General features: G+C 46.7%; 1 protein-coding gene across 7 annotated transcripts in view; it reads right to left on the reverse strand.

Moving 5' to 3' along the window:
- Window positions 1-25,404, reverse strand: part of DEPDC5 (DEP domain containing 5, GATOR1 subcomplex subunit) — a 59,090-nt gene that overhangs the window by 7,521 nt on the left and 26,165 nt on the right. For 5 of the 7 annotated variants that reach the window (XM_088143780.1, XM_088143779.1, XM_088143783.1 and 2 more), the window contains 11 exons: window positions 18,044-18,179; window positions 16,321-16,418; window positions 15,691-15,750; window positions 12,811-12,994; window positions 11,335-11,492; window positions 9,147-9,264; window positions 8,483-8,650; window positions 6,940-7,159; window positions 6,247-6,383; window positions 3,397-3,505; window positions 1,965-2,027 (listed from right to left, as the gene is read on the reverse strand). In XM_088143780.1, coding sequence (XP_087999906.1) covers window positions 1,965-2,027; window positions 3,397-3,505; window positions 6,247-6,383; window positions 6,940-7,159; window positions 8,483-8,650; window positions 9,147-9,264; window positions 11,335-11,492; window positions 12,811-12,994; window positions 15,691-15,750; window positions 16,321-16,418; window positions 18,044-18,179 — 1,451 coding nt within the window. The remainder of the gene's footprint in view (window positions 1-1,964; window positions 2,028-3,396; window positions 3,506-6,246; window positions 6,384-6,939; window positions 7,160-8,482; window positions 8,651-9,146; window positions 9,265-11,334; window positions 11,493-12,810; window positions 12,995-15,690; window positions 15,751-16,320; window positions 16,419-18,043; window positions 18,180-25,404) is intronic. The other 2 variants (XM_088143781.1, XM_088143782.1) reach the window with 2 other exon arrangements.

Genomic DNA, 25,404 nt, shown 5'->3' on the forward strand with positions numbered 1-25,404 from the left:
AAGATGCAGTCCTACCAAAAGGCAAGGGAGAGGCAACTTCTCCAAGCTGCAGGCTGAAAGTAGCACCAATGTGGGAGATGGACAGACCTGGCCCAAAGGACAATTCAACGGAAAGTGAATGTGAATGGGAAAGTGAATCAGAAGCTCCTCTGATATGAAACAGAGCATGACTGTTCTTTGCACAACAGGTTCAACAGCATCTACCTGCCTAGTTTCCATGACCTACCATGTGGGCAGGACCTAGCAGCGCGTTCTCTGCCTGGGTCAGTGAAGCTTACACTGGCAAATGTGCTCCCAGGTCATTTCCCCAGTTAATTAATGGAATGCGAGCCTGTGAGGGTACCTCAGCGTGTTCTGAAAATGGTCTCTTTGGATTAGGACATTCTCAGTTCTGTTTGGGTTTCCAGGAGTGCATCAAAGGCCCATGTTCTATTCCACACTGAGCTACGAAATGATTTCTGCCTCAGGAAGGGGTCACAGGAGTTCCAAGGTAGTCCTGGACTACCAAAAAGAGCAAACAACAACCATCTTCTAGAAAGACCGGGCCCCAGGAAGACCACCTCCATCTGCCATAATCTCCATCTGGGGGGGGCAGCATATAAATTTAATAAAAAATAAAATAAAATAAAATAGTAAAGTAAAACAAAACAAAACAAAACAATAAAATAAAATAAAGCAACGTTGGGAGGAGTAACCAGGGAGGAAATGGGCCCCCCATCAAAGGTAGAATCTCCAACTGCTAATTCTGCACTAAGAAAAAGAAGATTCTTTCCAGCATCTATGAATTAATGCTGAGCAACCTTTACCTCTTTCCACTGGAAATGGTTAATTCCTTTGCCAGTTCCTAAATCTTCCACAAACTATTTACTTGTCCTTTTTTAGTCAGAAGCAATTACAGTTTAAGCCAGGGTGAAATCGCTCAAACTACATTGTGCCTTCTTGCCCATAAAAGAAATCTCAGCAACACCACATTTCCTATTTTTGCCTTTCTGTCAAGTAACATCCACATGGTTGAAAAGGGTCTCAGGCCCCTTCCAGCCAAGCCTGCGGGCACGTCTTCCCAGCCCGCTCAAAGCCGAGGGTCAGTGCGCTTCCTCTGCAGCCACAGGCGGCTGTTCTGAATTCACCGCCATATCCTCGCCGTGGATCCCGTCCAGTCCTCCTCCGCAGAATGAGCCACAGCGCAACCAATCTGAACTGGCTCTGGAGGTCCAGTGGCAGCCTTCTTCCTCCCAGCACTCCAGCACCCCTCACCCTTAGGGAAGGCTCCACCTTGACCGGGGGTCTGCCCAGCCAAACCTCGGACGACAGCACAAACTGACCGGGACAGAAAGCCCACAAGGTCTGGTGCGCAGAGTATCGACCAGGGCCGGGCTCTCCTCTTTAATTCACAGTTCCCTGGGTCAATGGTGACCTTCAGCTCTCAGTCCGGTCTGTACCACAGCCCCGCTGTCACTCTGGCCAGGCTGTAGCACCACCACGGCCCATGTGGGGGGCGAGAAGGCAGGTGGCTGCTGTGCGCAAGCTCCTTCTGCCCTCGTGGGGAATTCAGGTCTTTCAAACATTTGGGACCTCTTTTGGAAAACTCAAGCCCAAAACATACCCAGTTGCCAAGAATCACTCCCATATCTTTGCAGTAGCTAGACAGTAGCTGAAGGTGGGGGGAGGAGAGGGGAGGGGGGAGGGGAGGGGAGGGGAAGGGGCAACCAGCTCACACAGACTTTCCTCCTGTCTCTGCAGGAAAAAGGGCCAAGAGCTTTTGGCCTGGGTCCTTTCTAACGAAAACTGAACAGTCCAGGAATGGGAGGGGCAGATCTCCAGACAGGGGCAAACGGCATTTTCCTCCCAAACCAATCCACGTCCTTCTAATTGACTCAGACCCGGCCTCCCCTACGGAGGGGTATGGACCCCAAACGCACTTTGCAGCATTGCCACAAAGAGCGCGTGCCCTGTCCAAAACTGACCTGCGTGTGGAAGAGAGATGCTGCGCGAGGGCTTCGAACAAACTCCATAAAGAAGGTCCCATCCTGAAGCACCGGGACACGGCAATGGCGGCAGCAGAAACAAGAGGGGGAAAGACACCGTTGGGCAGATCTGTCACTCCAAGTGGAGGGGCAACAGGGCACGCAAACTGAAGCAGGCAGAGAGGGCCCGCGAGGCGGAAGGAGGCAGCATTCAGAGCGTGCAAGAAGGAGAGCTGAGACTTCTGCTCCGACCCAGGCTGCCTTAGGGACTGGAATCGGACGTCCCTTCCATGTTCTGCCTTCGTTTTCTGCCTTCCTGGCAAAGCAGATGCATCCCAAAATAACTCTTCAGGGCTCTTAAGATCAATGCATCTCTTTCCCAAGAGCAGTGGATTTGCACAGGGATAGAAACGCCCATAACAAACTCCAAGAATTTCTCCACCTTCCAGCGAGTGGCTAGCCAGGCAGAGCACACAGGGCTGCTCTGGGCTCCCATTGCCGAGATGCTGAGGCAGGCAGGCAGGCACCAAGAGAAGGCAGGCCGGCCTAGCCCTTTTTCATGCCTCTCCTACATGCTACCTTTGCCTCCCTGAGCTTCTCAACGGCCCTGCAGGAGGCAGTCACTTTGCTGCCCATTCTACAGATGGGAATGACAAGCTGAGAGACAAGCCTGGATCAGAGCAGAAACTGAAGACCTGGAGTCCAGGCCCCGCAACACCATTCACAGTCCGACCTCCTGAAACGCCCTCCTGCTCCTAACTGTCTCGGTGAGACAGGAACCTCTCTGGGTGTTCATGGGTGTCAAAAAGAGCTTCACTGAACGACTGCACTTCTAACACGAAGCAGGCGGAGGAGCAGATGGTTTGTAGGACGCAGCTTGCAGCTCGACAGCCACGGTGACTCTTAGCAGCATCGGGACTAAGCCTGTGGGTTGTGACGCCCCCGGCCCAGTTATCAATTCACCTCGAGCCTGAACCCCACCAGGAGGGGCCGTGATACCAGGGTTGCACAGGAAGCGTTTTGGATGCACCAAAGGGCTGCATGACTAGGACAGCATCTCGTTACTGGGCCTGTGCGCCCAGCTTTGATCCAAAATGATCAAACCAGGCAAGTAGCACAAGAACCGCCCTGTGGGTCAAGCTCTCCAACAAACGCAGCCCCCGCCCCACCTTCCTCTCAGAAGAATGCAAGGGCCTCAGCCACGCAGTGTCCCAGAAGAACCCCCAAAGAGTGAAGACTCGTTAGCTGTGAAGACGGCTGAACACAGAATGCGACCTCTTTGGCGTACACCTTGCCCACCTGGCCCAGGTGGCAAGACTCTTCCCTTACCTCAGACTTGTGACACTGGCAGCAGTTAGCGGAGGGCCCATGCAAGCCACATGCCTGGAGCCACATGCAAAGTGTGCCAGTGCATCTAAGATTCTGCCCTCACCTTGCGTGGACTGTCCATGTAAGTGGGGGTCATGGCGACGCTGCCACTCTCTGCTGGCTGGACAGAGCTCTTCCCGGCAAGGGCTGCAGCCTGCTGATCACCCAGGACCCTAGGAACAAGCAAGAGAGGTCCATGGAAAATTTCTCAGCATTCAGGTGGAAGAAAACTGTTCGTCTTCATGCCAGAAAGGTCATGCCTGCTCCTCTCAGAGGTTTTGACTCCAAGCAAGGGGCCCACAGAGAAGCTGCCAACAGGGCTGCCCAAAATGTCCCCCCCGTGGGGTGCCTATGCACACAAAGCAGAACCCGTGCAATTATTTCAAAACCGAACGTGGGCCTTTTGAGGCATGGGACTGGGCTTTCACAAACTCCCTTCAGGCTGCTCCGTAGAGCCACACCGACCAGCCAGGTCCCTGCTGCTGGGCTGAGGTGGCGGGGGGGCGATGGCAGCAGTCAAACAGCAGCGAGACGGAAGAAGACTGCTTGCAAACTGCCTGCCAAGTTGTTGTTCCTTTGAAAAAAAGGTCTGATTTGCACATAAGTGCTGCTGGTGTTGCTGCGGCTGAGTAAATGCAAAATCTACTATTGTCAAACAAATGTGCTTCAGTTGGTCTGCTGAGCTTTAATGAACACATGTACTTTGTATAATTTTTTGTGCCCTATTGTATAGTACCTGGAGTGCCCTTTAAAATCCCCAAACTGAAGACTTTCTTTTGCATTCTCACTGAGCTCTGATCATGCCTTTTGCTGCTGAGCTTCTATTAACATCAGCTGACTCAAACTACACATGCTTGCATTTTGCAGAATGCATCCTGTTTGCTGGCTGTACAGAAGCTACAAAGTGCTGTGATGCAGGGCAATGATGTTAACTTTTTTTTTTTTCACAGTATAAAACCCTTCCAAACAGAAGAGCAAGATTTGTCCCAGATGGTCAGACCTTTTGCTCTTTCTTGGGAGTTTCTGTTGTGATTAAGCGGTAAGCCGCGACTAACAGATAAAGTGGATGCCGGCTGAAAAAACGCAAATGGGTGTTTTCAGCACTCTCTGTTCTCTTTGCATCTTGGCTGAGTGCCTCAGAGGGTATATTTAAATAACTGAAAACCAACTCACTCTTTCTACTGAGGCGGAGACCAGAAAGCATGCTGAGTGAATCTGCTTCAATTGTATGCTATTGGCGATTATTTTTAATTTTTTAAAAAAGTTTTAAAAATAATCTCTTTGGCTATTTTTTTCTGCCAATAGGCTGGCCTATAGTAGTAAACATGGGTGGCTACCTCACCCAGTCTTGTGATATTGTAGTGAAACACGAAGGAGTAAGGAGTTAATACTAAATTCCCACTGTTTCCTAAGGCTGCATTTTGAGTCCTGATCTGATGGAACATTCAGAAAGTTCGGAAGAAATGCCTGAGTGGGACTATTTTATTCTGAGTTTGAAACCAAATGTTCTTCATTTTGTGCAGAATCCTGGTAGTGAATACTACTGGACAGGATGATTGATACCAATGGTATTCAAGGTAAACTTCCCTTTGCCTACGCATTTCAGGAAGTCAAAATACAGTGGTACCTCGGGATACGAACTTAATCCGTTCCGTGACTCTGGACGTATCCCGAGTTGGTTGCAACCCGAGGCAATGTTCTCTTCAGAGCCTTACTCCCGCCAAGCCTGCTCTGCATTTTCTTTGGAGCCATGCTAACACGCACAACAAAAACCTTCACAAAACACCGCAAAACACACCACAAGCCTCACCGAACGTCTCCTTGCTACCGCGACCTTGCCCACAGGAAGCCGCGACCGCGTGGCAGCAGGGAAAATGGCCGCGGATCCAGTTCGTAAGTCGAGGCGAGTTCATAACCCGAGGTACCACTGTATTAGCCATGGTGAAATGAACATTTAATCTCTAACAGCTCTGAGTGTGAGCACAGATTAACACCCAAGGATCTGAGACAAAGACAGGGAGAAGAGCAAACACCTTAGAGGACAGTATCAAGCTTCAAGAGAATTTGACATATTATGGGCCCCTGGCCTGCCTGTATTGGCTGTTTGAACCTGTCTGTAAAAAACCTATAAGTTCCAGATCTCCAGAAGTTCTCTCTATTCTGAATTATTTTGACCACACCCAAAATATTGCATCTAGTTCTGTGCCCCACATTTTAGAAAGGACACTGACAAACTGGAGCAGGTCCAGAGCAGGGCAACAAAGACAATAAGGAAGGAATCTGGAAGGAAAGATGTATGGAGAACAACTGGAGGCCCTGCGTCTTTTCAGCCTGGAAAAACTGTGGGGTGACACGATAGCTATCTTGAATGGCTGTGGTGCAGAAATGGGGCAGAATTGTTCCACATTGTTCCAGAAGACAAATCAAGAAACCAGGGGTTTAAATTATAAGGAAATATATTTCTACTGGATGTTAGGCAGAATCTCCTATGATAAAAGCTGTACATCAGTGGAGCAAACTACCTCAGGAAACGTTCAAACAGAGGCTGGATGGCCGTCTGCAGGGGGTGCCACAGTAGTGGATTCTTTCACTAGGCAAGGGGTTGGACTAGACAAAAGTCCCTGTCTGACCCTTACCATCTATGATTCAGACCTGACTGGCAGGGTGCCAACGTGTGAGATGAATGGAAGCCTTCAGAGAGGGTTATCAAGCAAAGAAGCAAAGTACGGCATGTGGGTGAATGTGAAACAGGTCCTATGCACTTCAAGGGTCTCCCAAAGAGATCCACTCCATAGATCAGCTGAACCAATTCAGTGCCAGAGGGATATGCGCACGCATGTTCCTAGACGCGTGAATTAGGGTATGTGGATGTGTGTGTGGAGAGAATGAGAGGTGCGCTTCTCCGGGAACTCACTTTTGGCTGGCCTCCATCTCTAACAGAGCCGAGAGCGCTGAGGTCCCCTTCTTGGCTAGCGGAGGTGGCCCCGGAGGCTCCAAAGAGGGAGCAGGAAGGGGGCTGGTCATCTGTAAGCCTTTCATTGCAGGACCTTTCTGGACAGAAGGAGGACAGCAAAGAGTCAGCGAGGAGGAGGAGAAGGAGAAGGAGAAGGTCAGGGGAACCTTGTGTTGGGCAGTTTTATGACAGCTGTGGTTTTGCCCAAAGGTTTCTGGGAACTGTAGTTACAGGAAAGCAGTGAGAGCTTTCTTCCTTTCATCTATGAAGAGCAACAGTCCTCAAAGGAATTTGCTCTACTGCTTTCTCGAAAGCGGAGAACTTGCATAATCTTGCAATGCCTGTCATCTGAATGGCTCCTTGTGGTGGTGGAAGTTTTTATTGTATTTTACTATGCTGTAAGCTGGTATGACACTGGAAGATTCAGCAGCAAACGAATCTGATAGGTAAATAAATAAAGTCTTACCTTCTTCATGTGGGCATCTTAACTGCTGTCTTTTCACCCTTCTTTTTTAAAAAACCCATCTGCCAGGAGGCTGAGACAGTCTCGTGTTACTTCTACAGCAGAGGATGAGCTCTGTTCTGTAACCGGGGATTTGGGGTTGGGGGGACCGCCAGCCCCTTGAAGCACCCCGGCGGCGTGTCCTGACTTACCCGGATGATCCGGTCAGAACGGTGCCGTCTGCGGATGCGGTTCAGGCCTTCCACAAAGCGGGTGAAGCCGTCCAGAAGCTGCCACTCCTCTTCGTCAGAGCGAGCCTTGCCGCCGTACACATCGCAGTGGGCTTCGCCTTCCATAACACGCTTTGTGGCACTGATGCAGGCCGGCAGGAGCAGGAAACGCGTCCGCCAGAATTTTAGTGACTCGATGAGGCTGTGCGGAGAGAAAGCGGTAGCTGAGGGGGAAGAAATCAAGCCTGATGCTTTCCTCCGTGGTGTTGTCACGTGTGGTCATCTGACACTCCCTTTTCCCAGTGAGCATTTCATACACCATCTCTTCCCTCTCTTGCAAATACATCCCCACAATCTTCTGTTTTAACTCCTAACCGCATTTACATGGCTGCCATTGGGAGCCCGGAAGAAATGGAGGAACCGCGGCCCTTCCCCACCGGGCTACCTGGAAGGATAAGGAAAAGGCACCCGAGAGTTCAAAAGGGGGGTTTCCTTCTGCCCCGACTAGGCAGAGGTACAAGTGCTGAGTTGCCAGAAGGGTTGCTCATTTTTTGAACCATCTCTTGAAATATTAAGAGATACAGGTCAGGAAAGCCATATAAATATTAAAAAAAAAAAAATTACAGGTGGCAAGCCATGTAATCTGTTAAAGCAGCACTTTTATCATTGCAGGGGGAAACAAACCAGCCCCCAAGAGCTCTTCCTCTGTTTTCTCTCCCAGTTAATGCAATGCCAGGGAGACAATGGGGGTCTGGGCTACCAGCCTTTGGCTTCTCACCACCATTACTCCAGCCAAGGAGAAGGTCCACAGGATCTTTTCTTACTGAACAGCTGAAAATGTACCCTATTTATACAGAAATCACTTCCAGTTTTTTCCCTCACAAGGTATTCCCACAAGACTGGAACAAGTTCAAGCTGCCCATCTTTCTTCTGGAATGTTTTGACTCATTCTGAAGAGCTAAACGGAGACCTATGTGAAACATCTAACAGACCCTGCATTTCATGCCCATTTCTGCAGACTGATGCCCCCCAAATAATTCCCCATGGCCTTTCATCAACCCCCTTTTAACCCCCTTCCCAACAATCTCCCTTAACCTTTAACACGTCTAGGAGCAAAGGCAACAGTGTTATTCCAGGTCAGACGATTTGTCCTCCTTGCCCAATACTGCTAACGCTGGCACTCCCGGGGTTCTTCCCTGATTTGGAGTTAGTGCTTCCTGCGCTGGGACAGAGGCTCTTCCCTCTAGCGGAGACTACAGGACCCTTAGAATTTAGGTTAACAGAGAATGCACATCGCTGATGCAACTGTGACTATTAATAGTTCCAAGTTCTCTGAGAAGTGCAAGGAAGGTGAGCAAAAAGACCGTTTCCTGTAATGTTCCCAAAGCTGCTCCCTGGCAGATGCTGCCTCCAGGGACCTCCCCGCTGACCCAATAACAAGGCTGGCTGTTCTGCCTTGGGACTCCTTACAAGGGCATCCTTTCGAAGTGGAAAAGCATCGCAGCAAACAAGGCCCTCTGCTTACCTAAAATCTTCTGAACCAGCAGAGCAGATGTACTGATCCAGGTAATTCCACTTATATTCCTCTAACCTCTCGTGGGAAAACTCAACCCAGCAAGAGACAAACTCTGAGTCTGAGTGGGAAGGACACAGACTGTAAGTATAATTGATCTGGGCAGATTCATACGGGTACCTAAAAAAGAACAGAAATATCAAAGCAAGCCTTTTCAAGCCAGATGCCAGGGTGGTTTTTCTTATTTTCTAACATAAAAGCGGCAAATGAAGGACTTTTGCCTCCCAGCTTTCCTACTCTTGTGCAAAAGACAGTGAAACTTGCCTCAGGACCCTTCTAAAATGTAGGGCCTGCTGATTTACTGGGAATAGAAAGCTGCCAAGCGTGGCTGCCGAGTGCCAGAAAGCAAGCCGTCCACTTTGTGCTTGGAATCGGGTTGAAAGGTCAGGAGAAGGTAGAGACTTTACAAAAATGCTCTCTCTGTCCCGGGAAAGGAGAAAGCGTGAAAAAGAAGCTCCAACCACTCTGCCTTGATTGGGTGAGGGCGGCGTACGTTGAAAGGCTTTTGGGGTTCTTTTCCAGCACCCTAAAGTGCACTGAAGATACTGCAAGACTTCCAGTGACTCCCGTTTCCTGACCTTCTCTGCTCAAAGGGCTCACAGGAACAGATACTCACTTTGGCAGATACCGAGTGACAGTAATGATTTTGTCCTTCAGGGTCACTTTATGGAAGGTCCGGCCCATGCTCAGCCAGTGCTGGTCATCCTCCTCAGGTCGATTTCGTGACACAAGGCCTAGTTGCAGAAAACACGTCTAGCTTTCCAACCAAGCCTTCTACAGCCTTCCCCAGCTGTGGGCATTGGGACTGCAGCTCCCAGAATTCCTCTCCAGAATGGTGGCTGGCTGGGAATTCTAGGAGCTGAAGTCCTAACGCCTCTGATGGTTGCCTGGTTGCTCTCTCGCATTTCAAACCACTGAAGTACTCAGAAAGGTTTGGACAAGATACCCAGCCGCCTTCCTAGCATTTTCTTTAAAGTTGCTGGACAGGCTTCACTTCACTTAGCCCCTTGCAGGAGGGGCAGCAGCTGCCTCCAGTGGTCTGACCCATGGGGAAAGGGGGCAATCTGCCAGGAACTTCCCCAGGGCAGGAAGGGGGCACAGGATCTCACTCAAACCCATACGGCATATGTAAAAGCACGGTAGGAGATGGGATTTAAGATAAATAGCCAGGGAGGGAGAAGCACACCACTTTTGAAACCCACCACATCAGCGAAATCTAGTGCAGATCTATGTCACTTTGGCGTTCAGTCTCTCTCTTCTTCTTTCTCCACACTCATACACACTCCTTAAGTACTGTAACCCATTCTCATGGCAATCGGCTTCTATTTCTCCCAAAACACCCCCCTCTCTCTTCCATATAACCAAGGATGCTCTTATAGTAGCCAATCTGTTTCCACTGACAGGCACTCCTTCCTTCCTTGCAATGTATTATTCCTCAGCTACCAGCACATCTTAAAATTTGTCATCCATCTTTCAATGAATGGTAAACTTTCTACCATGGTGCACAAAAATTATCTATTTATGTTTAACTTGCAACTATTGTTCCACTTTCCTTATCAAACAGAGGTATTTGGGGTTTTAATTTTCAGATCCATACGCCTTCTTTCATCATACAATCTATTTAATATTTGCTGCAAATCTTTTGGATTTTCAGCCAACATCACGGCATTGCCTCCATACCAAAGCACTGAACGTTCACTTCCCAATTAATATGCCTCTGTCATGGCAATAAGGATCCTTGTCTTTGCTCAATGTTGAACCATCACTAAATATTTCATTTATTCTCACACATGCCTGACGTCTGTCCTGTATTGCTCATATCACATCCAGCAGCCAACCCTCCGCTGCACGTTCACATGAAATACGTGGTTTTTCAAGCCTCTAGGATGTCCTTTCTCTAGGTTCCATGCTGGCAGGTACATCTCTCAGGCAGGACTGAGCCGTTTCAACTCAGAGGGGATTCCCAAATATTAAGCAGCCCAGTAAGCTGCAGCCATTAACACTGCTATCACTATCCGTTAAAATATAAGCTCCAGGCCTTCCTGAAGCCTCTGACCAAGAGCCAAGAGGAATCTTGCTGGCATGTCTAGGTCTATTGAATGAGAGCTTGAATACAGGTGTCCCTTTACTACGTTTCTCCATTCCAGTACATTGATTAGACGGACGGACAATTTTCCCAAGGAATCTAAGCAGAGGTGAATTAAATTGGCAATCACATTGCTTCCCTAAGTTGCCTTGCAGCTCCTTGATTCTAGAAAGATCTCCCAGCGTGGAAAAGGTAGTGAGGGAGGTAGCCAGCGAGTAGGAGCAGCAAATACAATACCAAGCTACAGAACAGAAAAGCTCTTCCTCTTTACACACCTCACACCCTTCTCCCAACTCACACAGAGAGTTCCTCCTTTTCTATTTTATGACCTAAAAGTGTTGGACTCTGACCAGCTGGTTTTCATCAGCCCTGGCATGGCATATTGTTACAGTGTGGGGAGGGGTCTATCTGTCCCTGGATCAGGGAAATCCAAGTCCTATTCTTGGTACTTTTAACCATCCGTCATCCTTTGATCTTTGCCTGGTCCGGGGCAGATTGCTGTTTCAGTTCATCCTAGGGTGCTTTTTGCCTCCAGGCACCCGGGTGTTCAGATGGATTGTGTGGACTTCATTAGGCTGGGTGCTCATCATACAATCCACTGAGCCCACTTTCTGTCGTGATCGCTAGACAGGTCACTTGCTGATTATGCTCTGTGTCTCTCGGGCTCAGGTACCCGTGGCTGCCTGTGTCCAAAGGACCCTTCCAGCGTGGGACTCACCTCTGCTGTACAGGGGGCTGCTGCTAAGGGGGGGCTGGACCGCTGCTGGCTTCTGGGGCTTACTCTGCACAATGAGTTGGTAGCCCTGCATGAGACGCTGGCAGATGAACTCCTCAAAGACCTGCTGGGCTGTCATCTGCAAGCCTTCCTCGTCCCTCCTGAGAAAGAAATGGGGGGGGGTCATCACAGGGAGAGAGAACAAAGCTGAAGATCCCCCCCGCCCATTACTTCCTCTTCTCCAGAGAAGTCTGTGCCAGAGGACCCCGGAACCCATAAGGAGGGCCGGTGCCATCTGGCACCAACTCCTGGCACTTTCAGCCACAGGGCCCTGCCAAGGCCAGGACACCCTTCCCTGCTCTCTCCCCACCCGTGAGTTCAGGGGAGCCAGAAAGTGGGAGAGCTCCTGGAGCCTGCCTCTCTGCCATGGAAATGCCTCTAGGCCACAGCTACCTCCTGACTAGGCTGGCTGCTATGTGTTCTATTTCTTAGATTATGCATTTTATCTATTTTACTGTAAGCCGCCTAGAGTCACAAACATGAGATGGGCAGCTATATAAACCAAATGGATGGATGGATGGATGCTCGCTCCAGCTGTCATCTCTGCTGCTGCTTCTGTTCTACTCCCTTCAGGTGCCCTAGAAGACTGGCTGGTGCCACTCTTTGCAGTGCCCCTTGCTCTGGCACTGGTCCCGGAATGACTGGAGAATGCCAACTCCATGCTTTTACTCAGCCCAAATGTCCCCCCGGAGCTGAGCTATTGGACACGCTGGCAGATCAGCTCCCCTGAAGGCTGCTCCCCTCCTCCCCAGAAATATGCTTAGATAGTAAGAGCCTTGGGGCTTCCTACCAAGGGGAAATCATTTGGCACATTTAGATTGTGTTATAAAGTGCCACACGCAACAATGCCATTTTGGATCCTTCCGAAGAGGCACCCCCAGACACGACCACCTACAAGCCCAGCCAAGGAGGAGGAGGAGGACACAGTGACATACCATGCCCGAGAACTGCAGAGGTGCTATTGCTGGAACTGAAAGCTACAAGTTCAGAAGCACAAAAGCTACCAGGAATGTCTGGACAAGGTGCAAGGCAGTAATGGGCTCAAGCAAGTAAAGGCGACTGGCCAAAATTGGATCAAAATGTTCCCCCGGTTGAGTAAATACTCTGGGGAGCTAAATCTGCAGAATGCAGCTTTTCTGAATGGCCACTTCAAAACCAAGGGCCATCCTGTCTCCTCTCTGCAGATGTTGCATCAGGGCCTGCAGTTCAGAGACGGAGCCCGAGTTGTCCCATGCTGGGAAGAGAGGTCCCATCTACCTCTCTCCAAGGACAAGCTGATCACCAGCCACTGGGGTCAGGCTGGAGCAGAGGGGACAAGGTAGACGCCTCTCCTCCCAGCCATGCCTCGTTGGGGCTCGGACGACAGCTGGTGTTACTTGGTTGCCTGAGAGAAAGTGGAGTCCTCGGGCAGAGACGTACCTCTCCAGGTCTGCTTCAGGTAGGAGATCGTAGCAACCCTCCGTGTAGTCATTCTGCAGGCTCTGGCGGTCCGGGAAGTAATCCGTGGTCAGGGGAAGACACGCTGGAGTGGTGAGAGACTTCCAGTCCACCCCAACAGTACAACAGAAGCCTGGCACTATGGGGGGAGCAGACAGCGTCAGAACTGTCTCGTGATGGGGTACAGATGACAAGGAGGAGGAGGAGGAGGAGGAGGAGGAGGAGGAGGAGGAGGAGAAGGAGGAGGAGGAGGAGGATAAATCAGGAGCCAGGAAGTGGTGGGAGGAGGAAGGTGCCACATAAGCAAATGGAAAGAAACAGATACACAAGGGGTGAAAGAAATGAAATCAAAAAGGGGGGGACAGTGGGGAGAAAGGGGGGGAAAGAAAGACAGAGTTTGTTAAACAGTGCAGTGAGCCCATGCCAGCTCATTCCCATCATGCAACTGGGGGTTTAAAAGTTAATATGGTTCAATTGCTGTTGATTTGGAATCCAAGCCAAACTTGGACCAAGCTGCTGCAGAATTAACATCACTCTCAAGCACAATGAGGCGCACAAAAACACCGAACAGCACCAGTATTTCAAGCCCAATCCAGCGAATTAAACCAGGTCCTCCTCTTGCATCAGTGCGAGAGAAATTGCAGGGTGGGGCGGGGGGAAGCCTGTGTTTGCCGAACAGGCACATCAGTACCAGCAGCCATAGCAGAAAGAGACGAGAGGGGGCATTCTCAGAGTTCTCAAAGAAACAGAAAATGGAAGAAAAATGAGTACAGGTAAAAGCGGAAACAGGAGAGGGAAATCCAGGGGAAAGCAGTTTTGCTGGACTTTCTCTGAATGCCAGAAAAGAGGCGCTCTCGGGACCGGAGCGGCTTTCGCTCCACTTTGAGTGGGACCCAGCCCACTCCCACTCCCCTCTCCCTAGTGACGCAGCGCAGAGGGCACCCCCTTCAGAGCTACTGGCGGGGGCCGGCCGAAGGAAGCTGAGTGGAAGCGACGCTAGCGGAGCTTTGACCGCGGGGTCTGTCTCACGGACCTGTTAGGATTCCTCGGAAGACCCACACGCAGCTGGGAGTAATCTGATCAGCACGAGATACTGAGATCTCCACACCTATATTGGAGGAGAGCTCCCTCGCAAATGCTCCCCATCCAGGGCTGGGGAAATGCTAGAAGAGCAGGGCAGGTCTTTGGTGGAGAGCAGAGTAAGTGGCCAGTTCTATACTGAAGCAAAGCGAGGGTTGGAACTGGATGTTTAAGGTAGGCCTATGTTCTTGGGAGCAACAGTAAGATGAACAAGAGGACAGGTACAGGAGGAGAGAGAAGGGAGGAGGGCAGCAGGTTTTCCAGAAGCCTGGCCCAGAAGCGCTCCTTCTCAGCTTCAGGAAAGAGATATGAAAACGGCATCGTCAGTTATGTCCCAGTGCTGGTCAGCTAAAATCTTTCTGCAAAACTCTGCAACTCAGCTCCAGAGCTTAATATTTCATCTCTAGCACTTCTCATTCGTTTCTACCCAGAGTTGCTGGGAACCGGGAGGCACATAAATTTAATACACACAAACACACATAAACACATTTCAATACCAATTTAAAGCATCTTCATTGGCCCTGAGAAGGACCTTGGCAGGAATATGCTTCCTAAAATAGATCCTTCCCTTCAGGCCCAGCTTGCCACTCTTCTCCTTCCACCTGGTCATTCCTGGGAGGCCACAGAGAGGGCCTGATGCCCACGGGTGCACGGCTGGGTGTTTCTCTCCCCTTCCTCCACAAGAGGATGGCAATGCAAAGTCTGGACTCTAGCTTCTGCTAGGACTGGCTGGAGGTGCCACTCCAGAGTCAAGAGACTGACAGCAAAGGGAGATAAAAATGCATCCAGACTTATCCCCCTCCCCCCCAAGGCAGTGCTGCTTAGGAGTTATTTTCTTTGGGCTTTCAATGGATTGTTGGCCTAAGTTTGCCCTTCTTTCTTAGAAGCTGACCCAGGATGCTTCCTAGGGCAGTTTCCCCATGAAATACCCTTGAGGGAGTCACTCACATGAAGATACATCCACAATCCCATCGCTACCATTCTGCACACCAGTAACCCAACCCAAACTTCAAAGCCTGTTTTCACTGTCTGGAGGTGATGCCTCAGAGCAGAAAGATTTGGAAGAGGCTTTCCCGCTGGTGCATGAGGAAGAAGAGGAGGAGCTCTTTGAAAACGGGATTTTCCACTTGCATGGTTTCTTTACATTAAGAACTTGTATTCTATTTTTTATTGCTGCCTAATTAATGCACAGCTTCTTTGGAAGCTGAGAAAAAGGCTGTTATCCTTTTGAAGGGTACCAGCACCGATGGTCCCTTTTCTGTTATCTCCTGCTGGATGTTCCTTGCTTGGTCCAGAAGACTTGCTTGAAACAGAAGGCTTATCAGCTCCTCTCTCCATCCCGGCTGGAGCAATGTTTACAAAAATCACAAGCTAAAGGTCGAAAGAGTTGATACAACAAAGGGAGCTAGCTTCTCCCTTTTGGTTTTTCTTTCTTCCATTATTATCTTGGAAGAGAATTTTTCAAGGATGGAGCCATGCCCTCATGCAGCCGGGCACATGGGTACATCTCCAGCAGCAGGAACTGACTGACAGCTGGAGCTGTGACCACTAAATCCAAAAGCCCTCCCAGAGAGAGGGGGACACATAAGTCTGTCTTCCGTGGCATTTGAGAATGTGTTCCATGTGAAAGAAACACGCATATCAAAGCACATCACTTCAAGGAAAGACGTCACGAAAAAGAAAGGAAGTGGGGTGAGAGCCTGGGCCCTGGCGTTGACCCTCAACCTCACACGGCTTTAGCAGACCAACCTTCTCCCCCCAGCCTCACCCCACTGTGCTTACTTGGATCTGGTGAGCCTTCCCACGGCTCGTTTGGTGTGTGGACATTCATTCCTGCCTTCGCTGAAAGGGAAGGGGATACAGAGGGCTTTCAGGAACAGCATCCAATTCCCAAGTATCACGTCCAAGTCAACCAAGTAATATAATTACCCCTATCCCCTACACCCAGATAATCAATCCCTGGGTACATCATTTGCCTCAATACTGACCTGCTTCTAAAATCTTTATACTACAGCTCAGGTTTATTATGCTGTAAACAACTGAGGACTCCAATCAACAAGGGGGTTATGCATTTCTTAGCAACCAGCCCAAAGCAGATTTCTCTTGCACTAGTTTCTTTGAAAGGAGGGAGCCTAATCCTGTGAGCATCGCCTCCCACACAAACAAAGGCAATGTACAAGGAACTTGGCTGCAGCAGGAGAAGAACAGACAACATTCAAGTTGCCAACTCCATCAGCCATTCAGTTTTGGGTGCCCATGAAATCCAACAGCAGAAAAATGGCTACCTGCTCATGGGATCAGCTCTTCCAGGCTACCTTAAAGCATCCAAAGCCAGGTGGGTTTTGTGGATGAGAGCAAGGCCAGGTGGAGAAGCAATACCCCATCTCAGCCAGAACCCGCTCACTTGATTACCTAGACTCTGGCTACCCGTCAGCTGGTTTGGATAATCTTTCATGTCTCTGAAGCTCAAGAATGAAGTGCTGTCCTCAGGCTGCCGAGAAATGCCATGCCTCGAGAGAAGGAGAGAGAAGCCCGCCTTAGACTAAGGCAGCTATGCTCTGGGCCAGATCCCCAACTCCACCCCCTCCCCATAAGCAGGAGCTCCCCGTGTCCTCAACAAGCATCTTGCAAGTCAACCAAGGGGGAGGAGGCAACGTTAGCCATGCTGCATGCACACTTCCATTGACCGCGGATAAACATCCTTTCTATCCAAACCCCATTCTGTTGTTACCATGAGGACTATTTTGAAAGTGTCCATGCACAGAAAAGAAGATCAAAAGGCAATTAAAAAAAACTCACTGGGCAGCTGTAAAAAGAATGGGAAAGGGAAGTAGAAGGCTGAGGTGGAAATCAAACAACAGGAACAGATATTTTAAAAAATCAAACAAAAGAAGATAAATCCCCAGATGAATCTTCTAGAGAAACTAGAAGTACCTAGAAAAAGATGAAGCAAGCACATATTGTATATAAAAGCAGCAATTAAAAACAACAAACAAATGTTGGCATCTCTGTGAAGAATCGAAAGGTCCAATACGAGCCGTACAAATTTACTCTGATAGATAGGAGAAGACTGTAAATGGGTTGCATCTTTTTCAGAAATAACAAGAAGTGGATTCCTGGAAGGACTATTTAGATTCTGTTCTATCACTTTAACACTGCTTCTTTAATTACAAAACTCCCCTTTTCTTGTTTGAGAGCCAGCATAACATGCATGTGCAAAACAGTTCACGAGACAGCTAGCTAGACAGACACCAGCTCATAAAATTTTTCTCCACTGAGGATCTAGTATAAATGTATCAGCGCTTCCTGACCTTTAGTATTACATTAGGTTTTATAAGATCAAATATTAACATTTTGTGACCTGTTTCATCCCAAGGAGGATATATAAAAGAGGTCCATCTAAGAAATGCACGAAGATGCACGTTCCTATTTTTCAAGATGCTAAATTAGCCCTGGGGGAAAAGTTATTTCTAAGGCCTCTATTAATGGGGGACATCTGCACATCTGCTTTATGGGTTACTCTTTCAAACCAATGGATCAGAGTTGACTAGGTTTAATCCCAAGCTTCACGTTGTAATGGCCTGGCAGCTATAAGCATTTATGGCTCCCCAAAGGGCCTAATTTAAAATATGTAATCTGTAAAATGGATTTAGCCTTGCTGCTTAACAGATTAAAAGAACCGAGTAGGATCAAAATAATCTTTCAAAACAGTTTGATCCTGGGTGCATCTGAAATTAATTCTTGTCACAATTATGTATCAGAGTCTACAAAACCTCTCTCAACAGAGCATTCCACATGCCAGGTGCCGCCCCCCAAAGACCTAGACTCGACAGCCCTAGGCCTAATTTCATAAAACAGGGGTCTAGAAATAGTGGCCTAGATGACAAGCAAAGCACATAGGAAGCTTCCCAGGAAAGATGGTATCAAAGCAGTTTAGAATGTTAACACCAGCACCTTGGATTCAACCTGGAAACACACTGGCAACCTGTACATGCAGGACAACAATTTCAGTCAGTGTTGTTTTGAATGGAAAACAGTGTAAAAGGTTTCTGAAAGGGTTCTCCAGAGTGGGATGGTGGTCTTGCTATGGCATGGTACCCAGTGAGTTATGTGTCCACTTGCCAAACGCCATTACCTGCCAGCCGCCTCGTGATAGGCGAGTTCCAACAGCTCTGCTGAGGAGTGAGTCCAGTCCCTCTGCCCGCTGCCCTGCATTTCTGCCATGTTCTGACGGGTCTGGTGGTGGATCTGGATGGCCTCTCCAGAAGGACCTGTCCAATCACATATTTCTGCTTTGTTAGTCACCTTAAGCAAAGCTGGCTGAAGTTCTGTTTATGCATGTATGGGTTCATCATATATATAATCTCCAATGCATAAATCCCATTTCAAAGAGGGGAAAAAGGGGTCTCAGGTAAATACAGATCGGTCAGCCTGTTGTTATATCCGGCAAAACCTGGAGAGATTACTGAGTAATCTATGGATTGCTAGGCAGAAACCAACATGAGTTTATCAAGAATGCAAGTCGTGACAAACTGACATGATCTTCTTTTGGATAAAGTGACCAGTATACTGACCACAGGGGCATCGTGGATATAATATACCTTGACTTTGGCAAAGCATTTGACAAAGTCTCCCCATGAGACTCTTGTACAGTGATGGCAAACCTATGACATGCATGTCAAAGGTGACACGCCATGACGTTTTGGGTGATACGCCACTGTTCACCAACACCTGACAACAACTATTCTCCCTGAGTTACCAAAGAAACTGAGTTTGTTTTACTCGTATTTCATTTTTGTATTTATTTGAAGTTTCTTTATATAATACATAGCACCATACATGATTGGACTGTATTTTTTTAAAGTAAATGAATATGTAAAGAATTGTTTCTCTTTTGGGGGGGGGGGGGTTACATGCCAGCAGAGTCAAGGTAGGCATTTTCCAAATTTTTGACATGCCAAGCCCAAAAGGTTCGCCATCACTGCTCTAGTAGAAAAGATTACAAAACATGGGCCGGACTGTGCTATCAATAGATGGATACAGGTTAAACAAGGGTATTTCAAGGGCTCTGTGTCAAGCTGGGAATAAGTGTTGCAAGGGTACTGCACGATTCTGTTCTATGCTTTCAACATATTTATACATGATTTGGGTGAGGGGTTGGAAAACATTGCTATAAAATTTGCAGATGATCTTCAGTTGAGTAGGAAAAGTCAAAGGCATGAGACATAGTTGCAGAGGAGACCATACTGGGCAGCAGTACAAGTGAAAACCATTCTAGCCCTCCTGGATTTCTCAGCAGCTTTTGATACCATCAACTATGGTATCCTTCCGAACTGGCTCCGGGATTTGGGAGTGGGAGGCACTGTTTTGTAGTGGTTCGCCTCCTTCTGCCCTGGCTGGTTCCAGTTGGTGTTAGGGGGAGATTTAGACCTAGGCCCCTGTGGTGTGGGGTGCTTCAGGGCTCAGGTCTCTTGCTGCTCCTCTTCAACATCTACATGAAACCACTGGGTGAGTCATTCGTTGACACCCCGGGCCAGGCAGGGGATGCTGTTGGGGTGCTGACCCAGTGCCTGCAGTCTGTGAGGGTCTGGATGTGGAGGAACCGGCTTCAACTCAACCCTGGCAAGATGGAGTGGCTTTGGGGTTTTGGCCCCCCAGGGTCTGGAGGTGTGTTATTTTGACTCTTGATGGGTAGCACTGCCCCAGACAGAGTTGGTGTGCAAATTGGGAGTCCTCTTGGAGTCATGGCTCCTGCTCAAGGAGCAAGTGGCAGTCGTGGTTAGGGGGGGGCCTTTGCACATTTTCCTCTTTGTGCCATTTGTGCCCATTCCAGGACCAGGAGGCTTGCTCATGGTCACTCATGCCTTGGTCACTTCCCAATTAGACTGATACAATGCACTCTACGTGAGGCTCCCCTTGAAGACTGCCTAGAAGTTACAACTGGTCCAAAATGCGGCAGCACGGTGTTGAGCACCCCTTGGTTCGCCCATACAGGTAGTCCTTGTTTAGTGAATGCAATTGGTATAGCGAAATGGTTGCTAAATGACATGGTCGCTAAGCAAACCACATGACTGAGAGAGAGAGACTGCGAAGGTCACTGGTTGCTGCCTTCTCTTTCAAATAAAGTTCTCTGTACAGTGTCCTGTGCCTGCCCTTCCCCCCCCTTTTTTGCCTCCTTGCAGGGTGGAGATTCCTTAAACAAGCTATCTCTTCCTGAGCTGCTTTTCTATGGATCAGATCCTTAAAAGGTGCTAACCACAAGTTAACAAGCTCAGCTCTGTAACCTTAATTAGCTCATTAGAATCCTCCAGCTGGCTTCCAGCTTTGCCTGAAACTGACCAGATCTTAATCAGTTTCACACTGAAGGTTTTTGTTGTCCTAAATGCACACTGGTCAGAAAATGATTTTTTTATTACCATTTATTACCACTGCATTTGTGAATAGTCACTATCCAAGGCAGTTGCTAAACAAGGACTACTTGTATTACACCTCGGTTACACAAGCTGCAGTAACTCCAGTTTTTTTCTATGTGCAATTCAAGGTACCGGTTGTCACCTTTAAAGCCCTACATGGCTAGGGGCTAGGTTATTTGTGGGACTGCCACTCCTGGAGGGTATCTGTCTGTTTCACCAAATTGAATAGAGTAGGGTCCCTTCCCTTAAATCCTGCCATCCAGTGAGACCTAGTAAGTGTGTCTTTTCTGTAGTAGCCTCTGCCCTGTGGAACACCCTTCCCCCTGAGATCCAGCAGGCCCCCACCCTTTTAGCCTTCCAGAAGGCCATAAAGAGCTGGCTGTTCCCCCAAAAGCTGGGGTAGAGTGAAGATTGGAGCCCAAAGATGGTGGTGGTGGGCTGCATCAGAGGAGAATGGTTGGGGTGCCAGGTTTTCGCTTTTATTGTTTTTTGGTTTTTATTGCCATTGTGAACCACCCAGAGTTGTGTTTCTGAAGATGGTCGGCCTTGCAGTTTTTTAAATGAATAAATAAATAAAAGGAATCAGATGTGTTGGTGGATCACAAGTGAACAGTGTGATGCAGCTGCAAAAAAAAGTAAAGCAAAGAAAAAAAGCAAATGCATTCTTAGGTTGCATCAGCAGAAGTATTAAGATCAAGAGAACTCATGATTCCTCTCTACTCTGCATTGGTTGCCACACCTAAAGCCCTGAATTCACTTCTGGACATCATAAACTGGACAACGTCCAGAAATGAGCAGCCAAGTTGCTAAGGGGCTTGGAGAGAAACACTCCTAAGGAAGGGCTGGAGAATTCTCTAGAGAAGTGACGTCGGCTTGACAGCTCTCTTCTAGGAGCTGAATATATTTTCAGTTAGCACAGGTTGTGCCATGACTCAGTCTGCCCATATTTTACTGGGGATTGGGCCCTCCTCTCTGTTTTAAGAGTCAGAGTGTAGCCCACTCTTCCTAGTGCTGGAGCAGCTCTCTAATGTCTCAGGCAGAGCATTCATACATCCGTTGATACCAACTTGCCCATCACAGAAGAGGAGTAAGAAACAGCATGCCAATGGAGGGCGGAGCTGGCGTCGCGGCGATACGGCGGGCGATCCTGGGCTCCCAGGATCGCAGCCGATATCTCCTCCCCCGGACGGTCCCGATGGACCTAAGCCGTCCCGTAGAGATGGCGATCGCAAAGGGCGCGTCCCGCGGATCTCAGGGACGCCGCAAGTCCCAGATTGATCCCGGGAGAAGCTCTTGAAGCCGGCGGAGGAGAGGCAGCCAAAATGGCTGCGAAAGCCGGGACAGCTCCAAAGGAAGAAGGAAGAGAGGGGTGTCAACTGGGTGAGATGGACTTTTACTATTCAACTATTCTTAGAGAACACCTTAAGTAACTTAAAGAGATTTTTAAAAGTGAAGAAAAGTGGATTAAGCGGCGAGATTGAGCCTTATAAAAAAAGGGGCGAAAATTTTTTTTCTTTTCAACTTTCCCTTTTTAGTGGAATTGGCAAGATGTTTTTCTCTTAAAAAAATATATTTTTAACTGGATTGGCTTTTTCTTTTTAATACTCAATAACTCTTTATCTTAAGCCTTTTTTTTGACTAAGATTTCTTTATTGTTATAAGAAATTTATACTTTTTGATTTTGAAATGGGGAAAGTGGAGTTAAGAGAAAGTAAATGAAAGAAAGTTGCACTGCCATCTAGAGGCTCGACATAGTGCTTTTTTCCTTTCATTGTGACGCATGCTCAAGGACTCTGTGCTTTCTAAAAAGATAGTGGGGTGTGCATGTTTATACAGGTGCCATCCGTAACTATAAACAAGAAAGTGGAGTTGAAAGCGATTTTGAAAATATCAAGATGGAAAGTTTGAGCTAGTCACAAGAGCCCTGATTGGTGGCAGTAGCTCTTCTTTCTGCTAGAAGCTCTGCTTTGCTCTCCATTCCCCCCTCAGTTGGATTTTTTTTAAAGAGACTTAGTTGTTTCCCTCCTTTTTTTTTTTTTTCTCCTCTTGCTTTTTTTTTCTTCTTATTTTTGGCAAGAACAAAGATAAAGAATCCTTTGACTCAATAAAGGTTTATCAAGATAATAAATTATACGAGAAACACAATGTAGAAAAAGATCTTTAAACTACTGAGGATGACTATAAAAAACTGGAAGAAGAGCTGCAGAAATTCCCGCAAAAAAAAAAAGAAAAAAAGATACTAAAGCTAAAATGGACTTAATTAAACATAAAACGGGATCAATGGAAAAGGAAGAAATAGTACAAGAAATCAGAAACATTAAACAGAATTATTGTGAGGCCTATAAACTGAGAATTAAAAGGGTTAATCAACTGATAAATGAAGAGGGACAGACTTGTTCTTGGCACTGAGGGTGAGAAAAAGATTATACAAGATTATAATGGAAAATCGTACTAAGAGAATGCACAAAAAGAAGAAGTAAAACAATATTGAAAGAAACTATTTCAGATGTTTAAAGAAAAAACGAGGGGAATACAACAATGATGGAACTGACAGAAGCTTCAAAAAGCAGAATGTTTGAAAGGACATTTATTATTGCTTTCTCTTATCCAATAATATAGAAAAAGGAATAAACAGCTAGATATTTTGGGATATTGAATGAAAAGGGTGAACTCAAAATTATGCAAGCGCTGGAATAAAGTATAAATCCGAGATATATAGTTAAAAATTGTATTTGATTGTAAATGTTTCAAGAGATTAGACTAAAATTTATACATGGTTGAATATAGTAACATATAGATTTTAAACTAGAGACATTTTTGTTGAAACATGTAGTGAAGAATCTGGTTAGAACTGTAATCCGGTTAGAACTGTAACTGATATTGTAACTGATACTGGTTAGAACTGTAACTTTTAAGAATTGGAAAAATTAAAAAGTACTTATGCAGGAGGAAGTTATTGAAAATTATGGAATGTGCAGAGATGAGTTAAATTGAGATTTGAAATTAGAGTAAGAAGATAAGTAATTTTATATGACACTGAGAAAATATAGTAATGTAATGGATTAGGAAATTTTATAATAGAAATTTGATATTAATTATTATATATATACACATATAATCGATAGATGAAAATGTATTACTAATCCTATTGAAATTTAAAATTTCTTGTAATAAATGATTCTATAGATTAGCTATGAATGATTAATAATTGTTAATTGATAAGTATACAAGTATATTTTGAATAGATGATATGAGAATTTAAGATTATGAAAGGGGCACCAACGAGTTGGTAACTGGTTGACACACGGTATAAAATGGAAGATGCTTTTTTTATGCCTTTTTATGTTTTTGTTTGTTCATGCATGTTCTGTGTTTGTTGTAAAAATAAAAAAATATTAAAAAAAAAAAAAGAAACAGCATGCCAATGAAATTAAAGGCATAGGATAAGAACACTTCTCTCCTCACTATACCTCTCCATACTTTCTATCCTTCCTTCCCTACTTCCATACACTGCTTTGTCCTTCTTTTGTTCTTTAAATCTTTCACCTCTTTCCTTCTGAGCTTCTCAAATATGGCTTCTCGGTCTTCCCTTTCCCTTAATATGCTGGTTTGTGATTTAATTCCTCTACATGACAAAAACACATCCATGCACTCTTTTCATACTGGTCCCCTCACTTCAGCTCTGCCAGTCATTCCTGACCCTATCTCTACTTGTTTTATTACTTTTTGTACATCTGCTTGTTGCCCTAATTTCTGATTTTTTATGTGTAACTTGCAGTCGGGTTATATGTAAGGAATGTCTATACCTGTATGCCAAAAATCAGGAGGAGTCTGATAGATGGATCTTATTCATTCAAAAAGTTGTACAATTTTTCCACAAAACCCACTTTTGGTTTTTCCATTATCACCATTCACTTGAGCATAAGATATAATTATCACCATTTATGCATTCCTTTTTACATATGTATCCACAACAATTAAATTACACCAATTCATACTCTCTGACAAACCTTTTAGCCCTTTCAATTATAATTAAATCTACACCTTCATTTCCTTACATGGTCCACTTCAGAAGATCAGACCACTTTATTCAGGTTTATGACATCTTTCTACCTTTTCTTAGTTTCACAGACACACAAGATATCTAGTGCACGAAGGATATATACAGTCACTTTATTATTTAACATCTGTATCATGAAATATGTTTGTATTTATATTGTATTGTATTTATATTATAACACTGGTATGAAAAATCCTGGGCTAGAAAAAATAGTGACTAGAATTAAAATTACTGGGAGAAGTACCAACAATCTGAGGTATGCTGGTGATGCTACTCTGACGACTGGAAGTAAGGAAGGCTTAAGGAAATGCTTACTGAAGGTGAAAGAACAGAGTATTAGAGCTGGTCTGATGTTCAATATATATGATTATGTCAACATGCAGTGTCAACCTGAAGAAAAACTTGAAGTAGCATCAGGCTTTGTTTCGTAAGCTTAAACATTCACAGGGATGGTGTAGAGGGAATAAGGAACGGCCTTGAAGGACAGGAGGAAAAGCTGCTGAAGGAATCAGATAAAAGGGACTTGTGATGGAGGACGTGTGTGAGGAGAGTCAAGGCCGTGGGGAGAAGCATCTCCTCAGCCCACAGGAAGAGCGTGTGAAAGCAAAGAGGATGAGACTGGCACCACCCTAAGGAATTCGTAGTGTTTAGTTGCAGACTTTGGGAGTTAGAGTTAGTCTGGTGAGATTCTGTCTAGCAGGTGCAAGCTAATAAAGAACAGAGCAATTCCAGAACCGTCTCGTGGAGTTTCTTGGGCTGAACCTGACAGGACTTGAGGAGCTGAAGGAATCAGATAAGAGGGGCTTGAGCCCAGGCCAAGAAAGTAACTTGAGAAGACATCTCAGGCAAGCCCCTCTCTAGTTCACAAGAAGATAAAATGAGGGAACAGGAAGCACATTCAGACTTGCAAGTTGCTGTCACAATAAAAGTAGCCCTGACCTACATGACCGTGATTTCGATCTTGTAGGGCTGATAGATGGTGACTACATCCATGAAACAGACATATGCTACCTGGGAAAAATA

The sequence above is a fragment of the Python bivittatus genome, unplaced genomic scaffold (genome assembly GCF_059951505.1).
Source record: "Python bivittatus isolate LINGU-HERP-01145 unplaced genomic scaffold, Pbiv_v1 ctg000390_np1212, whole genome shotgun sequence".
Taxonomy (NCBI): Eukaryota; Metazoa; Chordata; class Lepidosauria; order Squamata; family Pythonidae; genus Python; species Python bivittatus.